Below are 22,703 nucleotides of genomic sequence, written 5' to 3' on the forward strand. Positions count from 1 at the left end.
CAGTCAGCCCCAAGCAGCAGTAGTACTGCAACAAGATGGTCAGTTAAGATAGCCATGGTAGTATACGCGAAGAGCCCACCTATAGTTAACTATTAGATGCCCGTCCGTCGCAAATGACTGGGTGGAACAAATTAGCGCGAGCTGACGTGGCAACGCAGCTCCTTCATACCTTGAACAAATTAGAGACAGTGTCGTCTGGAGCGGGGGAGAAGGCGAGGTTGATATAGGTGAACTGGGCTAGCTGCGTGAGCACGCGACGGAAAGCATTGTCCTAAGTGCGAAGCCATTGCTCACCAGTGGATCCCCAGCTTTCCAGCCCAACTCCTTTCGCAAAAATTGTATCACGGCTTGGAACCGGTTCGATGCGGTGATCTTGTAGAAGTTCTGCTTCATGATGGGGGCATTTCCTACTGCTTTGAATCGCACCACCACTGCGCTCGAGGTCGTTAAGCCAGCAACATCGGAGGCACAGGGCGAGGGGCGCACCCTTTACAGCATCTTTCTTCTTGTATGTCTCAAGGGCTTCCTGGGCTTCGCGCATACTGGCCCCGTCGTCGTGCGTAGTCCATGCTGAAGGCTGGCTAGAGGGGCTCGGGCTGCCCGCCATGGCCGTTGCCGTAATCGTCCGTCCGCTCCCCGCGCGACCGCAGGCCGGCCGTTTGCACTCGAGTCATTTCCTCATCTTCGACCGTCGAGGCCGAGGACTGCTTGAACACACCGACCAACTGCTCAGCGCTCAGGTCCCGTTAATTCGATTCCGGTGTTCTGCTTCTGATATCCGACACGCCACTTATTTTTCCGGAATGAAACAACTCAACGACTGAACCGCTGCGTGGCTATGCTCCAAGGAGTTCACTAACGGGTACCGGTGAGTACGAGCCAAACCCTCCGGACCTGGCTTGGGAGGAATGTTGGTTCCGGATATACATGCTATCATTTTTTTCCGGTACAGCGCATGGCTTGTTCACTCACGATCTGGATCTATTCGCCTGAGTATGGAGCTTATGCAGCTGATTTCCTGTCCTCGCGCTCATAAATTCTCATCTCTACGGCGACGGCTACGGACATGAAGCCCAAAATTACTGAGAGTGAGACGTAGACCAATCGTCTTCCATTCATCCAGCTGTGTCTGGTCTGGTAGCTCAGTTTTGCGAAACAGGACGAACAAAGATCCAGCCTCTCCCTCATCTGTTGTCTCTGGCGATCTACCGGTGGCAACTTGAAGCAGCAATGTTCAGTGAATAGAAATCAGAACCTTAGTGCTGTCTTCTCGTCCTGATGGATACTATGCAACCACTCGCCAACGCGATACTGGTGGTCATTCACTCGCCTCCGCGATATGCTACAGTGTACATGCTTACATCTGTTTCCGAGCCTTCTCTCGCCACTCGTTCCTGCGCTAAATATGGATGTGCTTCCAATTCGGACATTGGCCTCTCGCACGTGATGATGGCTTTTTAATTCCGCGTTCTCGAAACAACATAGACCACCGTCGCATAAGGCAACTTTATGCTACTTCTAGCCTAGTGTAGGGGAAATGCCGTCTGTTGTGTAAGTACCCAGACCCAGTCACTGGGCTGTGAGTGGACTGAACACGCAACGCAGTGGCTTCCTATGCAGTGTTTGGTCCTGTACCGCCCGGCCAACTCACAGGCTCAACCTCCGGGCGGGACTTGTACGCAACTCGCATCGCATTTCCTGAGGGGAGGCGGGCTCCGCGGTGCACAGCAACGCAGTCGAGGTCTGTAGCTCCGGACCCGGCTCGCATAGATGTCACGATCGCGGAGATCCCACCACCATGTGCAGGCCTAGTATGATGGGGCGCCAGGGACATGTGTCTTCAAATTCCGGAGCGCAGACCAGATAAGCAGAGCTTCTGGGACAATAAGTATGTGCGCCAGCGCGCGCTAGCACAACCCACCGAATGTCCTCCTGTTCCGCCCTCTGGCCTGGGTAGCGAACGACGTTGGTGGACGCTCTCAGTGTCGTCATGTCCGAGTCCCTGGAGACAATCGCCGCCCATGGAGCCGCCGTTTAGTGAGTCGTTGCATTGCTCTTTTCCGGAATACGTGTTGAACGGGTTTTGGTTCTGCAGCGCAATGATGCGTGCGTGGATTGATAGATTTCACGTATATGGCTGACAAGGTGCATTTGGGTTGCAGTGGCAGGCTTTACCCTCCTGATTTATGATCACATCCTGACTGTGAGTCTTTGATGGTTCCTTCAATTGGATGCTCACCATCAATTCAACAGCTCAGTGACGAGGTATGAGGTTGCGATACGGAGCTGTGCTTTTGAGCTGGACTAGGTTTGGTTATGCAGGTGAATTATATTTGGAACTCGCGGAAAGGGCTTGTGTCGATCATCTTCCTTCTGGTGTGTTGCGCCATTTCATTTACCGATACCATGTGTCCTGAAATTATATTTTAATTCTCAGAATCGCTACATTGTGTGCGTATATTATTAGCGTTCATCCATCTTGCGTTTACTCATCCTCTCTAGTCCCCTCGTGCTGGCCGTCGACATATATGGTACGTTGTACGCATGTTTGTCAGATGTAGTGCTATAGTGTTGACCAAATTCAGAGGGGACGGGCCTCACTAGCGGTCCATCAATAGCACGGGCAAGTTTTCACGAGAATAAACACTAAATCAATCTCATTCCGTCTGTGGACAGTTCTGTAAGGTCTGGACTGCGTTGCAAAGCTATCTGACTATAGCATCTTTCATGTCTATTCATAGTGAGCATCGCAATCTTTGTTCACTGGGATCTAACTTATACATCATTGACAGCCATTGTTGCATGGAGGCTCTATGCTCTCCATGGAGGGACTACATGGATACGAAGAACTCTGTGGATCTCAGGATTGCTCTACGTTGTCAGTTCAACAGGGATTATCACCGCGTCTTTGATTCCCGTTATTTGTGCGTATTCTTGCATTCTCGTATGCTGACTAGCGGGACTGAGGAGCGCCCCCAGTGGATCTGCAGCCGTACTATCATCAATGCGTCAGCTCGGTACGTGATCAGCGCTCCCGCTCGCGGCCCATACTGGCCATTGACCTCCCACATTGCAGATCCCTTCTTATTTGTGGACTGCTTGGTTACCAAGGTGTGTGTATTGCGCAAGACTTAGCATAGACCCTTTCAAAGAGCCTGGCTTAGCGTCATCTTCGAAACGCTCCTTTTCGGACTTACAATCGTAGCCATGATACGTCAAGACAAACGTCGATCTTTCACCACCTTATCCCTTCTGCTCTATCGCGATGGTGGGTTAATGACAGGATATCTCGCATCGCATACCTGATATATGTATCCTAGGCATGTTGTACTTTGTCGCTGTCACCGGTATGTCATGGTCGTCCTCCCCTTCACCATTTCACTGATCTTGTCGCCACTGAAGTCTGCTCTTCATTCTCACTTCTGTACGTCACGTCTCCTTTGATCATCTATATCTGAGCGTTGACAACACGTTGTAGCGTATGGGCTCTCGCACCATCTTCTCTCATCGGTCTCGCACGATAGTGAGCATACTGGCCTTTAACGTGTCAGCATAAGCTAAACGACTATCCAGCTTTGCTCTAGCAATGGTCAACATCGCAGGGTCGCGGCTCGTCTTGAATCTCAAAGGGTACTCTGCATCGCGCAATTCTCTCGCCTTCTGCTCCTCGCCGTACCAGTATTCACATTACTCGTCCGACGTTGTTCTTACGCCCCAGCGAGCCCAACACGAGGAGCCCACAGTTGATTTGCGCGACGATGACGTCGACCTAGAGATGTACTCGATGGAGCGAGATTGTCAGCAGCTAGGCACAAAGTTGCTGCATCAGCTATAGATTATAGATTGGGACTTTCGCTTGTAACACTCCTCAGTGTAGCCGTAGCTTATAGGGTCCTATATCCATTCCCATGACCCCCAACGGACGACAGTCTGATTTGTGAGATCATTGTATGCCAATACATTCGTAAAGTCCCACTGGGCTCTAAAGTTCTTTGAGTCTGAGCTCTATGTAATCCCTCGCTATAAATGCTCTTAGAGATCTTCCCCTCTCAATTCTCAATTTATGTATTATTACACGTGCCTATTGTCGCACTCTCGCGTTGGGACATTCAGCATCCTTGGGTTATGAAAACGTGGAGTGACAGAAGCTCATAGAAACTCAACCTCGCGTGCATTGCGGAAAGATTACAATATACGGTCAGTCAATTCCGGTGATACATGATCAAATCCAAAACCGAAGAGGATCCCATAGCACCATAACTGGTCAAACACGCATGTCAAGCATTGGAGTGCGAACCAGGTTCAAGCTTCATGGTCGGAGAATCTGGTGAATTTCCGGATCCCATGTCATGTGAAGACAATCCCCGGACCGATTGAACAACTACCATCGCTCTTCCACCAGTCAGGCGCGCACTTGTGAATGGGGCTCGTACATAAACCATGCATAGAGGTCCGCTGTCAGATGTACATCCCGCGACCCGCTACCACTATGAGAACGCGACAGCTGGCCTCGCCACTCCTGCTTTGGCTAACGTCTGCCAGTGGCGCCGTCGGAACTGAGTCCATCCCGCGACATGACATCGTCTCGAGGTACAATCCCGTACGGAATGCCTCAAGCCCCACGACGCCCATGCAGATCGGTAACGGCTTCTTCGCGTTTGGGGAAGACGCGTCTGGGCTGCAAACGTTCCTACCATGGGCAACAATGTCTGACTGGGGTTGGAAGAACGATACGCTCCCGCCTGGTGAGACACTCGAAGACATCCTAGACTACCGTGGTGTCGTATGGGATGGTGTACAGTACGAATTCGGAGGCCCTGAGGCCCCACAGCAGTGGCTCATCGCTGATCCCAACCGGGTGAATTTAGGTCGCATAGGCCTTCTCTTTCGTGATGAGGATGGTCAAACGAGGAACATGACGGAAGAAGACTTGAGTGGTATTCACCAAGAGCTAGATCTCTGGACCGGGAGCATTACGAGTAGCTTCGTAGTCCTGGGCGAGAACGTCGCGGTATCAACACATGCAGCTCAAAGTAGCAGCGCGGTCGGAATCACAGTCAAGTCACGTCTCCTGGAGCGAGGTCGTTTGGGAATATTCCTGGATTTTCCGTGGAACGATGGTTCGGATAAGTTTCAGGCGCCATTTGTTGGGTACTGGAATGACACCAGGAATCACACTACGGCTCTACGAATAGGGGAGCGGCTAGGACAGAACGTGCTTGCGCAAATTAATCATACCCAAGTTGCAACAACGATCTTCACTTCCGTCGGGGGAGGCGACAGCTTCTACATATCGCGCGATTCGCCGGCGACGCACAGATATAGCTTATTGCCTTCAGAGAAAATGCTTTCCTTCTCCATATGCGTTGGATATTCTCTGCAACAAATGGCGCCGATTCCAACGATCCTCGAAATCGAGACGGAATCCACGCAAGTTTGGGAGCAATATTGGTCAAATAATGGTTTCGTCGACGTCTTCAGCGGCTCAGCCGATGCGCGGGCGGATGAGTTACAGCGGAGAATCGTCTTGTCGCGGTATCTGATGAGGGTGAACGAGGCAGGGTATACACCCCCTCAGGAGGTAAGCGTATCTACATCCATGCTTTGAGGGCTGGTAACAAATTGCCTCTAGTCGGGGCTAGTAGATGATGGCTGGGTACGTGGAAGGGGTATCGCAATAAAGTCTGGCATAAATGCTTACGTCCTGCACAGTACGGCAAATTTCACATGGAAATGTTCTTCTGGCATAGTTGCCATTGGGCACTCTGGAACAACTGGGATCTCCTTGGACGCTCGCTCGATGTGTATTCCCGTTTCCTGACCACCTCCATTGAGCGAGCGCAAGTACAGGAAGGGTACAAAGTCGGCGCACGATGGTCCAAGATGACCGATCCCACAGGACGATCCGCGCCGGGTGAAATAAATGAGCTGTTGATTTGGCAGCAACCGCACCCATTCATCTTTGCAGAATACGAGTACCGAGCAACCGGCTCGCTAGAGACGCTCGACAAGTGGCGGGATGTGTTGTACGAGGGAGCCGAATGGATGGCTGTCTACCCAAAGCACAACACGACGACGGGATTCTATGACTTGTCTCCGCCATTATACGTCGTGAGCGAAGATACCAACCCGAATGCAACATGGAATCCGGCCTTTGAGCTTGCGTATTGGAATTTGGGCTTGACCTTGGCTCAAGTATGGATGGAGCGCTTGGGAGAAACACCACCGGCTGCATGGGCGGAAGTAAGGGAAAACTTGGCGCCGTTGCCTATAGACAACGGGCTCTATGTGGTTTACGAGGGCATAGAAAGCGATTTCTGGGCGACAGCGGAGTACACAAACAGCCATCCTGCTCTGGTTGGGTTGTATGGATGGTTACCGCAGACGGCAAACGTCAGCATTGACATTGCAAAATCCACAGCAGAAATGGTCTGGACATCATGGAATATTAGTAATTTGTGGGGGTAAGTGCAAATGTAATTTACCATTCTTCAACAGTTGAAGTTTGTGCGTGTAGATGGGATTTCCCGATGCTTGCGATGTCTGCTGCGCGAATTGGAGACCAAGAGAAAGCCATCGAATGGTTGCTTGATCCATTCTACCAGTTTGACGACGTTGGAATGCCCCTTGGGGGGCCTCAAGTTCCGACGCCATATTTCCCTGGTTCAGGTGGGCTGTTATATGCAATAGCGATGATGGCTGCTGGATGGGAGGGTAGCAATCAATCAGCTCCAGGGTTCCCGCAATATGGATGGAACGTGAGGACCGAGAACATGAGTATGGCGTTGTAGAAAGCCTTCACATATGAAGGTTTCAAAAGACATATACAGAACGCACATTGTATGATATCGTAATCAGGCTTGCCAAGCCTTTCTGCTCGCTATCCTCCCCCACTGCCAGCCTGAAAGAGAGCAGTATACGTTTCCATTCGCTAGTGTAAGTTCGGGTTGAGGGTGTTGCTGACGACTCTGCTCGAACTTTGACTTTGTCGGGCTGTCCACGAGCCTGGGAGGGGTAGTATGCTGAGTGATTATCTCTTGGATGTTTGGACCTAAGCCGCAGTCCAAATCGCGTATCAGATAAAATTGATCACTCTCAGCGTGCGCTTCCTCCGCATTCACGGGTGCACAATTCCGACACCATTCTCTGCAATCTGTCTTATCGTCTGACGTAGGCAGCAGGCTAGCAGCAGACTACTACTCAGAGGACGACAAGACAACGACAATTGAGAGAGCTGGCGTAAGATCATGCTCTGGTAAGCTTACGCCGCCCGGCATATCGCAAATCAGTGCCCCTAGGTTCGCCTTAGGTATCTATAAAAACCCCAGGTAAGCACGCAGGGGTTTCATCCACTCCCTTCAACCTTGAGACTCCTGATAAAGTTCTCATCACCCCGTTTCTCAACTACAAGCATGGCCTCTATTGAAGACTGGACTCGCTCCGACGTTTATCATAATTCCTTCCTCATCTCTGACGACGATGCTCTTGCACACGCTCAGAAGACCAGCGCAGACAACGGTTTGCCTGCCATCGCCGTCAGCGTCGCACAGGGAAAGTATCTGAACCTGCTCGTTCGGTCTATCGGCGCGAAGAATATCCTTGAGGTCGGGACTCTTGGAGGGTCAGTATTTATTTTGTTGACATTCTTCCAGTATCGGACCACCCAGACTAACCGCCCATCATCTAGATACTCCACAATCTGGCTCGCCCGCGCTCTCCCCGAAGATGGGAAGCTTATTACTCTGGAGCTCTCCCCCAAGCACGCCGAAGTGAGCTATTTACTTATCTCCAAAACCGGCGACTAACTACTTAGGTTGCGCGCGGCAATATCGCATATGCTGGATTAACTAATAAAGTTGAAATAATTGTCGGACCAGCTGCCGAGTCCATCAAGAAGCTCCAGCCAGAGCCGTTCTTCGACTTCATTTTTATCGACGCAGACAAGCCCGGAAACTTAACGTATTTCCTAGAGGCTAAGCGTCTCGTCAAGAAAGGGGGTGTTATCGTGCATAAATTCTGTTTTCATCCTTTAACATCCAATATTGACAACATCCGTAGATCGTTGACAACGTCGTCCGTCAGGGCCGCGTTGCTGATCCGTCCTACTCTGACGCCAATGTCGAAGGCGTTCGCAAGTTCATTGGACACTTGAAGACGGACAGTGACGTAGATGCGACCACTATCGCGACCGTTGGGGAGAAGGGTTGGGACGGGTTTACTTACATTATCCGTCTCTGAGCTTCGAGTCTGTAAATTGTGTATCGTAATGGTTCGTTACAGCGGCTAAGCTATCGAAGGTACCTCTGACCTGCGCATTCCATTGAGACAACTTGCTATGATGATGCCCTCACTAAGGATCACGGTAAAGTTGCATGATATAGCCGTAGATCTTCGATGTGTCTTGTTCCAGGGAGTCGCCGAGTGGATACGCGCAGTTGGGCATATGAGCCTATATCAATATTCTTCATACAAGCCGGAAAATGCCCCCTCCCTTTCAATTTCTATGCCTCAAAAGCCGAATTATGGCTCTCACGTCCTTCAAACGACTGTGCTAGATGTGAGATTTTCATATCTGAAGTCAGATATTCCAGATGTTTCATTTAAATAAGCCCCACTTGACACAAGCGAGTCCAGGAAACAGTGCCCTAGCCGCGAGGTCCAGTGAGTCTTACGCTCTTCGTGATCGAGTCCACTCCCACTGAGGCATACAAGGTTCCCATATTTATTGTTACTTTCTTCAAAACAATTATAGCCTCGCTATGCTTGAGCTTATATACAGCACGCTGGTCTACTTCTAGTATCAAACGTCCGTCACAGTGCCTACGGGACTATTACAGCTCTGAATTGCGCAGAGCCGCAACGTTCGTACGCTTCATTAGCCTGATCGAGTGAGAAGATTTCCACCATAGTCTTGATCCCGTGTGTCTTTGCGAATAGCACACACGCCTCGATATCTGTTGGAATTCCGCTGGGCCAGCCACGTACTGAATGGCGTTTGATAATCATGGACACTGCGAAGGCATCACAGACCATATCTTGGTGTGGAAGAAGACGATCACTTACCTGAGTCGAAGGAGATTTGTCCCGCAAGCCCGAGGACTAACAGCTCCCCTTCTATGCCGAGTCCTGATATGAGCGTCTGGACGCTCTGTGAATCTGGAGCTGTAGTCATGATGACTTTGGCGCCTCCAAACTCCTGCAGGGCCGCCGCCTGCTCCTCGGGACTACCTGCGATATAGAAGTGCGCCCCGAGGGAGAGTGCCAAGTCGCGCTTGGCTTGCGAAGACGATAGTGCGATGGTGCGATACCCCATGGCCTTTGCAAATTGGACTCCGAGGTGACCGAGACCACTATGAGATAGCGCGACGATTAGAATCGTCATTTATAAAGGATGCGGCGGACATACCCAATGCCCTGGATGGCAACGATATCTGGGGGCTTGCAGTTCATGTTGCGGAGCGAAACTTGGGCGAACTGAGAACCAGAGCACAAAAATCACAGTGAATGCTCACTGAAAGTAGTTACACCAGCACAGAGCAGGGGTGCAACTTCGGCGGGATCCATATCTCCCGGAATGCCAACGACAGCCTCAGTACGAAGGGTAACGAATTCGGCATACCCGCCATGCCTCGCAATTCCTGGAATAATATAGAGTATCGTAAGTATGTATGTTGCAGCGAAATTACTGTAGTACATAAACGAACCATTGATGTCTTCTTTGTCACAGGTAATGAAATCGCCGACTCTGCAGCGATTGCACACGCCACAATGACCACCATGCCAACCGCCGCCTACACGCTGACCGAGTTTCCAATGCTGCTCCGTCGACGGGATCGCGACGACGTCACCAATGATTTCGTGTCCGGGGACGAGGGGATACTTGACTTGCGGCATCGATTGATGCTTTACGACCTCATCGCTGTAGGCGACCGGACTCCGGTGAGTAGGGACTAAAGCAGACTTATAGGATATATCACACGCCTTCCACAAACGCCACAGGCGAGGACCTTCACGACGATCTCACCGAGCTGAGGATCTTTCCAATCAAAGGTGAGCTGCTTGAGCGAACCACCCTTCTCCGTGAATGCATAAGCCTTGTACGTGCTCGGAGGGGTAAAGTTGGACATGCCCGCGAGAAACGTCGTTACAAAGATCTAGGTGGATATGGACGGCAACGCTTCAGGGAGTCTCGTATATATAGCTTGTACACATCGGATATTTGCCGATGGACGCCCATAGATGATATCACAAGATCTCTTGGTGAGAAGCGAGAACATGAGAAACGAGATGGTACCCAACTATGATCCAATAGATAGGACCGAGTGTTCCTGTCTCTTGATCGAGTGGTAACTCCTAAGCCCCGCTTCACATTCCAACACAATCCCCTGCGTTAACATTTAGACGGTGTGGGGATTTTGTGGAATGATGATCTGGTTTTCCGAATGAATTCTTCAGACATCGGACATCAAGCTTGATTTGTTCACCTTATCGGAGTCGCCTTAAGCAATGGAAGCAGCTCGTGATAGGACATAGGAATCTAGGACAAACTCTACATCTCAGCTGTTGGGACAAAGCCGCAGAGATTACCAATTACCTAATCAGTATTCAAAGCTTCGATGTAGACAAACCCCACGTTCTCAGCTGTGCTGTGAAGAATCGACCACATCGAGCATGTGCTATCATGAAATACCAGCGTGACGCAAGTAAAAGTAGATGAGGTCTAAGTCTGGAAGATATGACAAAGAGGCTCACCCGCTGACCTTGTCACTGACAGCATACAATCTGCGGTCTCAGATGACGTAGTCGGTTTGAGTTTGAGCTCACAGAATTGGGTGCATGTGCCAATCAGCATGATTCTGGCCGAATATTGTGCCAGTAAAAGGGAGTATGTCGTGCTTCTGTTGAGCATTTCGTGATATCCTATAACGAAAACATACCAGCCATATTAGGTTGGGAGTTTGGGAAGCTATGCTTCAAAATCCCATACGAAGAGGCGTCCAGCTCGTTCTCCGCTTGTTCTGCGGCTCTGGTTGAGATATAAGTCTCTACCGAATGACAGCTTAAGGTCGCGCTTCGCTGGGGTGTAATCGCACGGAAGCCCATAATCTCCGTTGCTGACTATAATTAGGCAAGAATGCAATCCATTCTTATCTTAATATACAGGAATCCCGTAGCTTTAGATGTCAAAGTGACCCAGACCGCGCGCTAAAAAGCGCTGCGTCAGTCACGGTACGATACAGAGGGCGCGCTCGATACCTGATTCCCTTAATGGTGACATAGTGCTGCGCCATGAGTCTGAAAATATAAGATACTAGCGAAGTACTAAGACATAACACTGTTAGAACGTACTGAATGTTGTGGTGGCCGCGCAAAGCAATGGTGTAAGACCTCAGTGGGATTCATAAAATCGTCAGCACGGCAGTGATCACATGTACTGCAGCAACAGCCGTGCCAACCGCTACCGACGCGATAGCCGACATTCTCCTTATTCTCAGTGAGCAGAAGAGCAACAATCTCGTCGCCAGGCATGAGAGGGTACCGGATTTGTAAGTGAAAGCACTCGAGACCTCGGGACCTCATCGCTGTCAGAATGAGCAGACAGCTGGCTCGATTGTATTATTAAGAAGACGTACCACAAGCGAGCGTTTTCACAGCATCTTCACCAGGCTGGAGGTACTGGTCGGAAATGTCTACGTGAGCGGATCGCCCTCCTCGGTGAGACCATAGACTTCGTAGGTCGAGGGGTGAACAGAAGACGTCATTTCTATAGCATAAGGTTCCGCGAAATGGATTTGCTGAATGGCTTACAGAGGCCCATTATACGGAGAATGCTGAGGGTTCAGTAATAAGAGGATAAACAAGCTTAAGACAAAACCGAGAGTCTACGTATCAGCCGGACTGCTCTTACCTGTGAATGCACTGCCAGTACAAACTCAGTTTTTTGTGTAGCACATTCCAAGTTTTCTATTCATGTCCTGCCCACATGCACGCCCAGGGATTCTTGCGGAGGTTGAAGCTGAAGCTGAAGACTAGGCCAAGATACTTGGGACTAGGTATTCTCAGGCATATTCAAATGGCAGCCAAAAGTGAGCAGCAGCGCGAATGAATTTTCAAGCTTCGGTCTTCCAAAGTCTTCGAATTGAACAGGAAACTTGAAGAATCCTCAGGATCTTCATAGTCACTAAATACACCTCGACAAGACCGCCGGCGGGCGCAGCGGATCTATGCCACGCCGAACATAGATTTTCGTTGACATGCGAAGTAATGAGATGCGGGAGCGTACACTTATGTTGGGAGGCCAATTGCAAGCTCGTCAAAGCGCCGGATGACTTCAATCGGAAGAGGGCAGGCGCTAAGCGATGGCTGCTTCCCCGCCTCTGCCTGGGAAGCTCATGGCGTGTATGCTTAAGCTTAGGGACTTCCCACAGCCTACCTTCAATATGGACCACGCACAGTATTGTGGAAAGCATGCACGAAGCCCATGAAGCTCTTGAGACATACAGCAAGAAAGATCCCGTCAAAGGTATTTCGTCGCCCAGTATACCTGAGGCATCTCCCGTCTTGACAATGACCATTTCGATTCAATGAAAGTGGTAGTGCGATTCAAGGCTGTCGGAAGTGCACCCATTATGAAACAGAACTTCTACAGGATCACCGCGTCGAACAGATTTCAGGCTGTGATACAGTTTCTGAGGAGGGAGCTGGGCTGGAAGGCTGGGGACCCTCTGGTGAGTTTCGCACTCAAATTCATTAGGGCATTCCATACCATATCCGCATGTTTTAATTCGCCAAGTTCACCTACATCAATCTCGCCTTCTCCCCTGCTCCAGACGACACTGTCTCGAATTTGTTCAAAGTAGGTAGTTTTCTTAGTATCGTGGTACGCGCTAACGGGTTCCACGCAGTCGTTTGCGACGGATGGACATCTGATAGTGAACTACAGGTAAGGTCTTCATGCACCATCAAACGTATCCCTCGGCTTATCTTGTCTGTCGTCTTTGCAGTACCACAGCAGCATGGGGTTGAGCATTTGCAACACCTACATATTCATTGCTTGTCCCCTCGGATGTCTCCGCGTTGCTTTACATCTGGGTACTCTATGCAAGGCCAGTCTTGCGGCGCAGCTAGTCACCAGTTCCAAAATCTTACTATTTGCGGTCTTTTTCGACTTGACGTGTTTGGCGCCTTAACTGAACCTGAAGCCTCTTGAACCTTTGCCAGTACCGGATGTTTGAGATGGATACCGGAGGCTTGTTTCAGGTCCCTATACATGACTAGTATACGCCCCACACTCTGTCGACGCTTATTGCGTTTCGAGACGATTGAGAACAGTCAGTAATGCTATGTGGAAGATACCCATAGGGCCCTCAGCGATTCAAATATATCAGCAGGTCCCCTTACCGTCCATCACCTCTCGATGCGTATATCAATCGTCTGACTCACACACTCGTCTCGTCCGTGATGTAACGTTGACCGCCTACGTCGTGCAGATCGAGGTTTTGCTGTACCCGTAAATGTGACAAAGGACCGATGTTCTTCCTTCAGCACCCGCCGCTTTCCTACTCATTAATAAATACTTCGATTGTGCAGCCAATCTGTCATGCGATTGGTATCTAGGTCCGATTGGCGCGTCACTATGAATTTTTTGGCCCTGATAGTTGTGGTGTCAAGAACCATCAAGTTCGCTAATGAACTGCGAGTAAGTGCTGCATTCTTCGGTATATAAATAGTTCACATGGCGTGCAGCTAGCCTTCCCCGCAAATTCTACACCGAGATACAGTCGATCAATGGATGACTGGAATTATCGATGCTGATCTTCAAGCTTCACTGTCTAGGACGTATTCGCACGGATGACTCGGCAGGACTTCTGTGTTAGGTGTCTGCATCCACTTTTGTGCTGTACGAGTTCCAGTGTCACATGTTGTATTGATCAAATTTCAGTTGATAGTCGTACTACGAACGGTTGGGCTGAGATAACTTCAATACCTTTAAACAGAGCGGTAGTGTCCATATATGTTCCAAGGCCGCGTAGATCCGATTTGTTTAGCGGAGGGACACCGATACCTTCTACGTGCGTCTTGCAACTCTTGGTCCAATTTTACACGAATGCTCTCGAGTCCCACCTAAAAAGCCTTTAAATTCCCTCATACTCTTGTGTCGTGGGCTTAGCTTCCCTTTTCACCGCAGAAATCAATTGATTTGTCCTTTTTGATTAGTTGCTGTCATGACTCTCCTCTGGTCAAACTGGTGTTTGTGCCGTGTTGTTACAGCCCATATATCCATCTTGCCTGCGATGCATCGGATAGTGTATATGGACAGCCTATGCGCGGGGGCAGCTGCCTGCTGGCAGCAAACTCAAGCGGAGTGAGTTAGAGCGAGCGCCCGTGTACAAGGCTGAAGGTTCTGCGAGACACTTGGGCGCTGGAAGGCGGCACGCGTGTATGAGACCATCACTCGTGTTGTCAGTTCGCAACCGAAGATCGCTCACGGTATTCGATGCAGAATTTCCTAACACCTATATCCATTTGGACCTCTCCGCTAGAAGATCAGTCATTCGCTGAGTCTGTAGCTTGGCTTCAAGCTACTGCTGGAGCCCTATACTAGGTGCTTTAAAATTAATTCTTAAAGAAACTGTAAAACCCATGTCTCAATTTCCTCTTGCGGCGTAATCAGCCTGCCGTTTGCTATAGTCGACACATCCAGGCTTACCGAAGTTGCAGATGAGCCTCACGGCCCCTCAACAAGATATTGCTCAGCTTTATGGGAAGGCGTTTTATCTCATTCAATTTCCGAGGTTGTTGAATCGCTGAACCCGGTGGTAACCTGCTCACTAACAGAAGAATGCCACACCAGAAGCTTGGTGGAATAACGATCTTCCGCCGAATCTCGACTCCCTCGACACTAGGATAGGGGGAGGGATTACCAGCTGAAATGAAAACACGTCATGTCAGATATACAGAATATAACGGGGCATTCAGAGATATTTGCCGATGACTCAGACTTTCAAGAACTTGAATGAGGTAGCATGACTGGTACGTGTGCCTAGCTGCGCAATGAACGAAGCTAGCCGCGGAAATTCATCATGCCAGCGCCCACACCTATCTGATGATTTTGAGAAAATCTTTTCCAGATCTTCCGCCCGGTTCACAAATGCCGTATCTCCATAAAATGGCAAAGCGATGCCACTGAGAACTATTGGTTACTGTGTCTTGAACAGAGACTGAGCAGAGAGATATGACCTATGTTTAGTGACGTCTAAATCGCTACGTTAATACAGCCATGTAAGTAAAGCGAGGGAAAGCGGCGCCCAAGACTGGGCGCAACAGCAGAATTAGCGAGGTGCGAGTCATGACGGCTTCTAGCGCTACAGTATGTAATATGTCAATTAGACACCCAATCTGATCCCGTCAGAAAGCATCCATGTATTCCTGGCACCTTTCCCAGAGCCTAACCCAACGTTCATTGTTCCACTGTCGAACTCTCGCCCAGCCATCATGTGGAGAGACCCGCTCAATCCAAATTCTGGTTAATAGGTGAAGTGGTTATCTCCAGACTATCATGCACAAAGACGTGCGCTTACAGAACAGAACAAATGGAAAAATCTGCATAGCTGACGTCGTGACCCATGGCGACGACGCCATTGCCATCGCTGCCGGCGTTTTTATCCAGTATAGCCGCGAGAAAATCGAATTGTTCCTTCACTACACGCCAGGCCTGCTCTTTCTGCGGTCCACTTAGGGTCCTCTGAGAGGGAGCTGCTCCAGCGGCACGAAAATGAGCCTGACTACGCTCAGGCAGCGTTTGGTGGGTTAGTGGAACGAGGATGGGGAGCAGAGGCTTAGCAAAGTTTTCTTGGACATAGTGAACGAAGAGGGATTGAACGGCGCGGGAGCCTTCAGGAAATATTGGCCGTGCAGGGTATGTGACTTCTAGATATTCGGCGATGGCGTTTGCGTTGGACAAAATGACAGGGGAACTCCTTGATCTTAAGGGGTCTAATACGACTGGCAGAGAATACACAGGGCGACCGTCGCTTCTGACGGATGTTGGAGGGGCATTAATTGAGCGTAGGGTGGCTTCGACTTCAGAAAAGTCGACCCAGACCGTACGGTAATGGAGTCGCTTGTAGTTGAGAATAAAGCTGAACAAGGCGTCGTATGAGCCCGGGCTTTAAATCATAACAGACAAACACACCGTATGCGCCAGATATTAGGGGCCCAAGGTTGGGGGATGGTGGACGGGACGTCATACAAGGTGATTACGGGTTGGGACATCGCTGAGGTCTGCCTCCCGGGCAATTCTTTTGAAGGAGTGAGATCAGGGCGTGCCGTCTAGTAACACGATTGTCTACCTTTTATAGTGAAACTGGGACCTTGCTGCCGCTGGTTCTGTTGGCTGCCAAGTGTCGGATTTTATACTAGGATGTAAGTACCATTGCGGATGGGTTTGGTCCCAGGCTCGCCACGCGTAGTGTCTATGTACAGCATTCACATACGTCAGCGGATTCACCGGGGGGCGTAAGAGAAATATAGAGCACCGGGGGGAGAGATTCCGGATATCCCTGAGGCGGCTATTAGAACCCAGTGAGCCACAGCCTTCGAGCTAAGCCGCCGGTGGTCCCGTACCTCATGTATTTTGGTCAATCTCAAATGTCCCTATGGGTCATTTGCGCGACACCATAATAAATCATTAGCAAAGCAATCGAGTCATGTTATAAAAACTATCTGATATCATGGGGACATTTGTTGAATATGTTTTTAGCGGGCGCGAGCTGCGATCGTGAGCCGCGACACCGTGGCACAGCAAAGAGGACGACTTGCCTTTTTTGGATACCACGAGTTGAGTGAGTAGCCGCTGAATCTGCCTCCGGCGGTCGCTACGTACACATATCATGTCCGATCCTCACTTCATTCTTAGCGGAGTATTTAATTTGTGTTCTGCGATCCCTTGACTTTTTACTGAACATTTGTCAACTTATATACCGCCTCTCCGTGTTCTGACATATAACTACACGATTTTTTCGTCCTCGAGACTGCAGACAGTAGCGACTACGCCACGTCTAGATTTAAGGTGTTAGCCGAGGGCTGTGGATTTGATGTATAGCTGTGAGTCCGGAGCCCTGTAATTTGAGGACAGTATCGTTTTCACTCTGAGTCAGATGTATGAATGGCGCACTGCGCTTCCGAACGCCTTCTCCTTCGAAATCGAGAAGTCCATACTATTCTCCGAAGTTCTCGGTGAGTCCTGCCAAAAAGAATGTATTCCATTTTTTAAAAATAACAAAGCCTTTTCTTGAATACTACTTTCCAGTGACTGTTTTATACGGTAGCAGCTTGTGGCCATTGCAAAGACACTACTAGTCATAAACCACCACAGAACGTTATGGCTCATAACGAGCCACTTATTACGACGATGCAATGCAGTACCAAATCGCCGCGTATGAGCATCTCCAAAGCGATTCCCGCAGATCGTATCTCGTACTGCATTTACCCGACCCCTTCAAGTTGAATGACTGGCCTTCTCCGTGTCTCCATTCGGCAACTTGAACGGTTTTCAGGTTCGTCTGATTTACGGTCAGCAGGCAGACCCGATGTCATGGGCGCAAGCACACACCGGTCAGATCCGTGTTATCAACGTCCGGCTCCATGAGCGCGCCAGCCGGAGAGCTATCTCCCGGCGGTATGTGTGAGCGGCGATGGAAGGTTGTCTGGTCCGTCTGGGCGCTGGGCGCTTCTCAAACAAAGATTCGGAGGCGTTGATAGGTTATGCAAAAAGTTGATGCGCTCTGAACGTAAGCTGATGACATAGTTGCCCCGCGTATTTTAGGCAAGTATTGCCTTCGGGCGAGTCATCTCGGTGAGCTATCCGCCCCGTCGTGTTGAATTGTACCTCATGTATCAGTACCGGCATTGTCCATAGGCGCAATAGAACAGTGGATTGTATGATATTCTCTCGCTATACTAATGCCGCCCATGTGGCGGTGACTACATGCGCTCGAATGCTGTATCCAGACTGACAAATTCTTCATTCCCTACCCTACTGGACTCTGGTTTGGGAGCTAGGCTCGGGACTTCGTTGTTCCATTAGGTAACGAGGAGGGAAATCCGCGGTGGGAATATTGAACGGTGTTGTTAAACATATACGGTTCCAAGTACAGCATATCATGGCTTGAGACAGCGTGCGGTCCCAAGAGGCAGTTTACTTCAAAGTACCGGCGAGAATTAGACACTAGATTGAGACGAGAGAAGTGAGTGTGCATCACCTTTTACATGCAGCCTCATACAGACCGCCGATGTTCTATGTTTAGTATTGTTCTCCAAAGGTTTTGAAGCATCGCCCTTGAGATTCACGCAGCCGGACGAGTGCTGATATATCATCACGTCAACACCCGCTCAGGCGAATTCAACGGGTATCTAGATAGATGCTACGCCGGTACGTGGTGAATGTAGGAATCATTGACCCATCTCAGTCTACTCCATATAGCAGCGTCAGCTGAGGAACCGAGTGTCCAAACCATGGCTTCTTTATCAAGTTCTGCATTGTTCGTTCCATTAGTGGATTCTAGAATTTTATCGTATTCGTGAAGTCAATATGGATGTTTCTGGGCACCGTTGCGTCATCTTCAAGTCTACAAAAACTTAGTTCTCACCGTTGACTTTCGGAGTTATAGGACCCCACTCTCAGTCTAGGGATACAATTATTGTCAATTTGACTCTACTTGCCTCCTCGTACACGCGAGATCCGTGCGTCGCGGGTATATTGTAAGATGGTTCGCAAACATGCTGTGTACGAATGCGGTTATCCATCGTTGTTCGGCTGTCGTTGTACTTGTCTTATCGTGAAGAAAACCACTTGATTGGTGAGTCATGCGGAGAACGCCATAATTTATGACGAGCTGTCTAATACTGCAGCATGTAATTGACACGCTTGTTCCCTATCTACTAGCGCGCCCATGCTTATCAGAAGCCTCAAGCTTGAGCGGAGGTATTCATCTCTGTCATCAGGTAAGGCTATGCATACAAGATGTACGGTGTGTCCAACCTTGTATTCATGAACCCTACAAGAGTCGGAAAGCTCAGGCATGATTTATTAAATTTACGACAGCCAACACGTTGTATTCTTCGATAAGCAAGTATCGCTCAGCGGCCTAGTCTTTGATCGTGATCAACTCCACAACAGGTGTGTGGAAATGCACCTGTCTATAATATGTTGACTTCTTGAGTAATTGTGATCGGTTGCTTCCACAGATCTGTCCGCTTTTCGCTGAACGCCGTACATGTAGGCCCGTAAAGGGTGAGGTTCAAGTCCTCGACATGCTGAGGCTCAACAACGTTCGTAGCCAGGCACAGTAACCTGACTACGATAAAACCTGAGAATATACATCTTGACCCTGTCAAGTTCGAAATCTGACTGCCTAACCATTCGTGAATCCCCCGACGATCCGCCTTGCTGAGTTGCCCCGTAGCTATCATTATGTGAACCCTCACTGACCATTCTACTTGGGTACATCGTGTTCCCGACTGCTAGCGTGTGGATGTACCACACCGATTCCGCTAGCTGCGGGCACGTTCGTCAGGCCGATGGGAATCTTGTCCAGTCTTTCTCACCTGATACCATGACCGCCAGTGGGCGGCGGGGTAGTGACCGACGAGGACTGATTATTGCATCATTCAATACACATCCGCCAAATGTTTGACCAATGGCACATCACTCGGGGTTTCCACCACTCGCTCGGGTCCCACAATGGCAGGTAGTTCCCATGTTGTATTGCGTTACGTGTGAAGTATTGGAAGACGAGTGTGATGCTTCCTGAAATATGCAGGTTTATGAATCATGAACCAACTACAGGTATTGACAACAGAGGGAGAGCTAGTCTCAGGCCTGTTCATTACCGAGCGGTGCAACCGGATGAGAGATGTTCAGAGTTACACGCGGGAGCGAAGCTACTCCGGGCCGAGCCGAGCCGACGTAACGATGAGGTCACGTTCATATATAGGCGCCCGCGCTCGCTCCCAGCAGCTTATTTCAGCCCCTCGTCACCACTCGCGACTCTCCTCTCATCGACCATCTCTGCTACCGTCATGACCACCTCCCTCGATTACCTCAAGCAGACTGGCACTGTCGTTGTCTCCGACTCGGGCGATTTCGAGTGTGAGTAGCCCGTCGAGCTCATCGTTCTCGCTATATGCGATTGACATCGATGTTGCAGCGATCGACGTGTACAAGCCGCAGGATGCTACCACCAACCCATCGTTGATTCTCGCTGCAGCGAACAAGCCCGGGTATGCGCGTCTCATCGACGCTGCCGTGAAGGCGGGTAAGAGCAAAGGCGGCGATCTCGACGCACAAACCAATGCTGCCATGGACCGACTGGTGAGGAATGTTCTTCTCGTTTTCGGGATCGTGCTAATCGTGCATGCAGCTGGTTGAGTTTGGGAAGGAGATCCTTGCTATCATCCCTGGCCGTGTCTCGACCGAGGTCGATGCTCGTCTGTCCTTCGACAAGGAGGGCACCAAGGCGAAGGCGAAGGAGCTCATTGCCCTTTACGAGTCCGTTGGTATTAAGAAGGAGCGCATTTTGATTAAAATTGCATCGACGTGGGAGGGTATTCAGGCTGCCCGCGAACTGGAACGCGATGACGGCATTCACTGTAACCTTACCCTCCTATTTGGATTTGCTCAAGCTGTCGCTTGCGCCGAGGCGGGCGTTACCCTCATCTCACCCTTCGTTGGTCGTGTAAGTTGCTTGTTTGTAGATCGAGAATATCGCTAATGCAAGTCGTCAGATCCTGGACTGGTACAAGAAGAACAAGCCCGGAAAGGACTATACCGGCGATGAAGATCCTGGTGTGCAGTCCGTGCAGAAGATCTTCAACTACTACAAGCAGTATGGTTACAAGACCATTGTCATGGGTGCCTCCTTCCGTAACGTACGTCCTTTCAGAGAGGATTAGTGGCCTTGGCTAACTTGAGCTGATGTGACAGACTGGCGAGATCAAATCGCTTGCTGGTGTTGACTTCCTCACCATCTCACCTGCTCTCCTTGAGGAGCTCAAGAACGACACCTCTCTTGTCCCCAAGAAACTCGACTCACAAAAAGGTATGTCTCATCTCGTTAGATCTTGAATCCTCGTCTGACTCTCTTGCAGCCGCGGCCAGCCAGACCTTTTCTAAGGTCTCTTACGTTGACAATGAAGCCGAGTTCCGTTGGGAGCTCCTTGAGGACCAGATGGCGTTTGACAAGCTCCATGAGGGTATCAAGAAGTTCGCTGAAGATGGTGCCACTCTTAAGGAGCTCCTCCGCAAGAAGCTCTCTGCATAGGCGTGTACGCTAGGGAAAATCTGATTTGAAGTTCTCAACGGCGGGTAGGATAAGTAGTAGGAAGTTTTGCACCCTGTATTGATGTAAAATGTGACTTGCAATTAATGATAGACATTCAAGTGCGCTGAGCTGATTTATTCGGCCGATTTGTCCTTACCGCAGCTGTCAACGGTAATTGAATGTGAATATGAGTGTTCGACCCTAGAATGACCTCACCCGGTCTTGCAGCACGCTTGCTATAGATGTCCTCCCAGCCTTCTGCTTTTTGGCGGTTTCAGAAGTTGAGAGAGATCGCAAGTACGAAGCCGCCGTCATGTCCATAGCGCGTCATTACTGAAGATGAGGACTTTTTGTAGATGTGACATCTGTGCAGCACCTTATAATGATATTGTGCTACGATTGACATCCGTATACCCCGCATAAAGGAAAAATTATGTTACGTCGACAACTCGCGGACTTCCGGGCAATACACTACAGACTACCGCATTCCATCACTGGCTGCAGAGACTATCAGAGACGAGCTGTGTACTTCATAACAAGAGTACTATTGATACTCGCCGCCCAGGAATTAAGAAATATATGAGAAAAAGAATGCTATACTACTCTCATCTCTATTTCCACGTAGGTTTCGTCGTGCAGATTCAAGTTGTCGTCCCCTGGAACATCAAAGAAGCTCCCATGATCGCGTTTGAGATCGTGCAGTGTGATAGAGCTCGGGGCGACGTCACTTGTGATTTCATGAATACCCGCTGAGTTGGATCCGAAAGCCATCGACGAGAGGTGAGAAAGAGAATAGCGGTGAGTCTGGGAATAGATAGCAGATGAGGTTTGGATGTTTGGGCTAGTGTGACGAACGTCCCGAAGGTCCAGCATGAACCGAGATATCATGATTGACGAGAGCCTATACCTTACGCGTCGTGAGCAGAGAGCTTGAAACAACAAGAATCAACGCACGGGATCATGAAGACAGCGACCTCGTCATATTCCTGATAATTTCAAAGGAGTTTATCACCAGGGAGAACGATTGATGGGATTAAGTTCAATACGTACTGTAAGACAGTAGACGATGATGTGCATGACGTTCAACACTAAGAGGAATCTGGAGCTGTAGTGAGCACCAGTGCTATGTCAGTAAGATCAGATCATACACAAAGTAAATGGTTCCTGCGATGATATCGATCACGAAATTGGTTAGTTTGCACACTTCTTGAATTGCATTGACGTGTCGCACCATTTCGCAGAAGTAAAGTTGTGAGTGGACTCCTGGTCTGTTGGGGTAAATGGTGCCGAATATCGCACAAGGAAAGCCAACTGGATAGAAGTACAACAATGTCGACGGCTATCAAAGAACAGTGTGTCGAGATTGCGACTAGATGAGGA

The 22,703-nt window shown here is 49.7% G+C and overlaps 8 protein-coding genes across 8 annotated transcripts; 5 read left to right on the top strand and 3 right to left on the bottom strand.

Annotated features, from left to right (window-relative positions):
• Nucleotides 1-3: 3 nt before the first annotated feature.
• Nucleotides 4-607, bottom strand: FIBRA_05589 (uncharacterized protein; the record flags this gene model as incomplete). The annotated part of the gene is made up of 5 exons (XM_012327349.1): nucleotides 4-25; nucleotides 80-117; nucleotides 170-232; nucleotides 295-431; nucleotides 487-607. The coding sequence occupies 5 exons, from the start codon at nucleotides 605-607 to the stop codon at nucleotides 4-6; spliced, it is 381 nt and encodes a 126-aa protein (XP_012182739.1).
• A 1,383-nt stretch (nucleotides 608-1,990) lies between these two features.
• Nucleotides 1,991-3,835, top strand: FIBRA_05590 (uncharacterized protein; the record flags this gene model as incomplete). Its single annotated transcript, XM_012327350.1, has 15 exons — nucleotides 1,991-2,037; nucleotides 2,096-2,106; nucleotides 2,163-2,203; nucleotides 2,254-2,265; nucleotides 2,323-2,376; nucleotides 2,438-2,451; nucleotides 2,503-2,531; nucleotides 2,793-2,924; nucleotides 2,980-3,017; nucleotides 3,077-3,111; nucleotides 3,165-3,268; nucleotides 3,321-3,347; nucleotides 3,403-3,424; nucleotides 3,479-3,523; nucleotides 3,574-3,835. 15 exons carry the CDS (start codon nucleotides 1,991-1,993, stop codon nucleotides 3,833-3,835), a joined length of 873 nt encoding a protein of 290 aa, XP_012182740.1.
• A 654-nt stretch (nucleotides 3,836-4,489) lies between these two features.
• FIBRA_05591 (uncharacterized protein) lies at nucleotides 4,490-6,791 on the top strand (the record flags this gene model as incomplete). The annotated part of the gene is made up of 4 exons (XM_012327351.1): nucleotides 4,490-5,581; nucleotides 5,633-5,656; nucleotides 5,713-6,464; nucleotides 6,518-6,791. The coding sequence occupies 4 exons, from the start codon at nucleotides 4,490-4,492 to the stop codon at nucleotides 6,789-6,791; spliced, it is 2,142 nt and encodes a 713-aa protein (XP_012182741.1).
• Nucleotides 6,792-7,412: 621 nt separating this feature from the next.
• Nucleotides 7,413-8,238, top strand: FIBRA_05592 (uncharacterized protein; the record flags this gene model as incomplete). Its single annotated transcript, XM_012327352.1, has 4 exons — nucleotides 7,413-7,621; nucleotides 7,688-7,769; nucleotides 7,814-8,005; nucleotides 8,059-8,238. The coding sequence occupies 4 exons, from the start codon at nucleotides 7,413-7,415 to the stop codon at nucleotides 8,236-8,238; spliced, it is 663 nt and encodes a 220-aa protein (XP_012182742.1).
• Nucleotides 8,239-8,820: 582 nt separating this feature from the next.
• On the bottom strand, nucleotides 8,821-10,127 carry FIBRA_05593 (uncharacterized protein; the record flags this gene model as incomplete). The annotated part of the gene is made up of 6 exons (XM_012327353.1): nucleotides 8,821-9,011; nucleotides 9,064-9,350; nucleotides 9,407-9,464; nucleotides 9,513-9,638; nucleotides 9,705-9,950; nucleotides 10,025-10,127. 6 exons carry the CDS (start codon nucleotides 10,125-10,127, stop codon nucleotides 8,821-8,823), a joined length of 1,011 nt encoding a protein of 336 aa, XP_012182743.1.
• A 2,341-nt stretch (nucleotides 10,128-12,468) lies between these two features.
• FIBRA_05594 (uncharacterized protein) lies at nucleotides 12,469-13,026 on the top strand (the record flags this gene model as incomplete). The annotated part of the gene is made up of 5 exons (XM_012327354.1): nucleotides 12,469-12,523; nucleotides 12,598-12,728; nucleotides 12,794-12,856; nucleotides 12,906-12,943; nucleotides 13,005-13,026. The coding sequence occupies 5 exons, from the start codon at nucleotides 12,469-12,471 to the stop codon at nucleotides 13,024-13,026; spliced, it is 309 nt and encodes a 102-aa protein (XP_012182744.1).
• Nucleotides 13,027-15,577: 2,551 nt separating this feature from the next.
• FIBRA_05595 (uncharacterized protein) lies at nucleotides 15,578-16,275 on the bottom strand (the record flags this gene model as incomplete). Its single annotated transcript, XM_012327355.1, has 2 exons — nucleotides 15,578-16,142; nucleotides 16,196-16,275. The coding sequence occupies 2 exons, from the start codon at nucleotides 16,273-16,275 to the stop codon at nucleotides 15,578-15,580; spliced, it is 645 nt and encodes a 214-aa protein (XP_012182745.1).
• Nucleotides 16,276-20,082: 3,807 nt separating this feature from the next.
• On the top strand, nucleotides 20,083-21,323 carry FIBRA_05596 (uncharacterized protein; the record flags this gene model as incomplete). The annotated part of the gene is made up of 6 exons (XM_012327356.1): nucleotides 20,083-20,152; nucleotides 20,211-20,374; nucleotides 20,424-20,738; nucleotides 20,788-20,931; nucleotides 20,987-21,101; nucleotides 21,151-21,323. The coding sequence occupies 6 exons, from the start codon at nucleotides 20,083-20,085 to the stop codon at nucleotides 21,321-21,323; spliced, it is 981 nt and encodes a 326-aa protein (XP_012182746.1).
• Between the last annotated feature and the right edge of the window lie 1,380 nt (nucleotides 21,324-22,703).

This window comes from Fibroporia radiculosa (assembly GCF_000313525.1).
Source record: "Fibroporia radiculosa TFFH 294 genomic supercontigs, scaffold4726, whole genome shotgun sequence".
Classification (NCBI taxonomy): domain Eukaryota; kingdom Fungi; phylum Basidiomycota; class Agaricomycetes; order Polyporales; family Fibroporiaceae; genus Fibroporia; species Fibroporia radiculosa.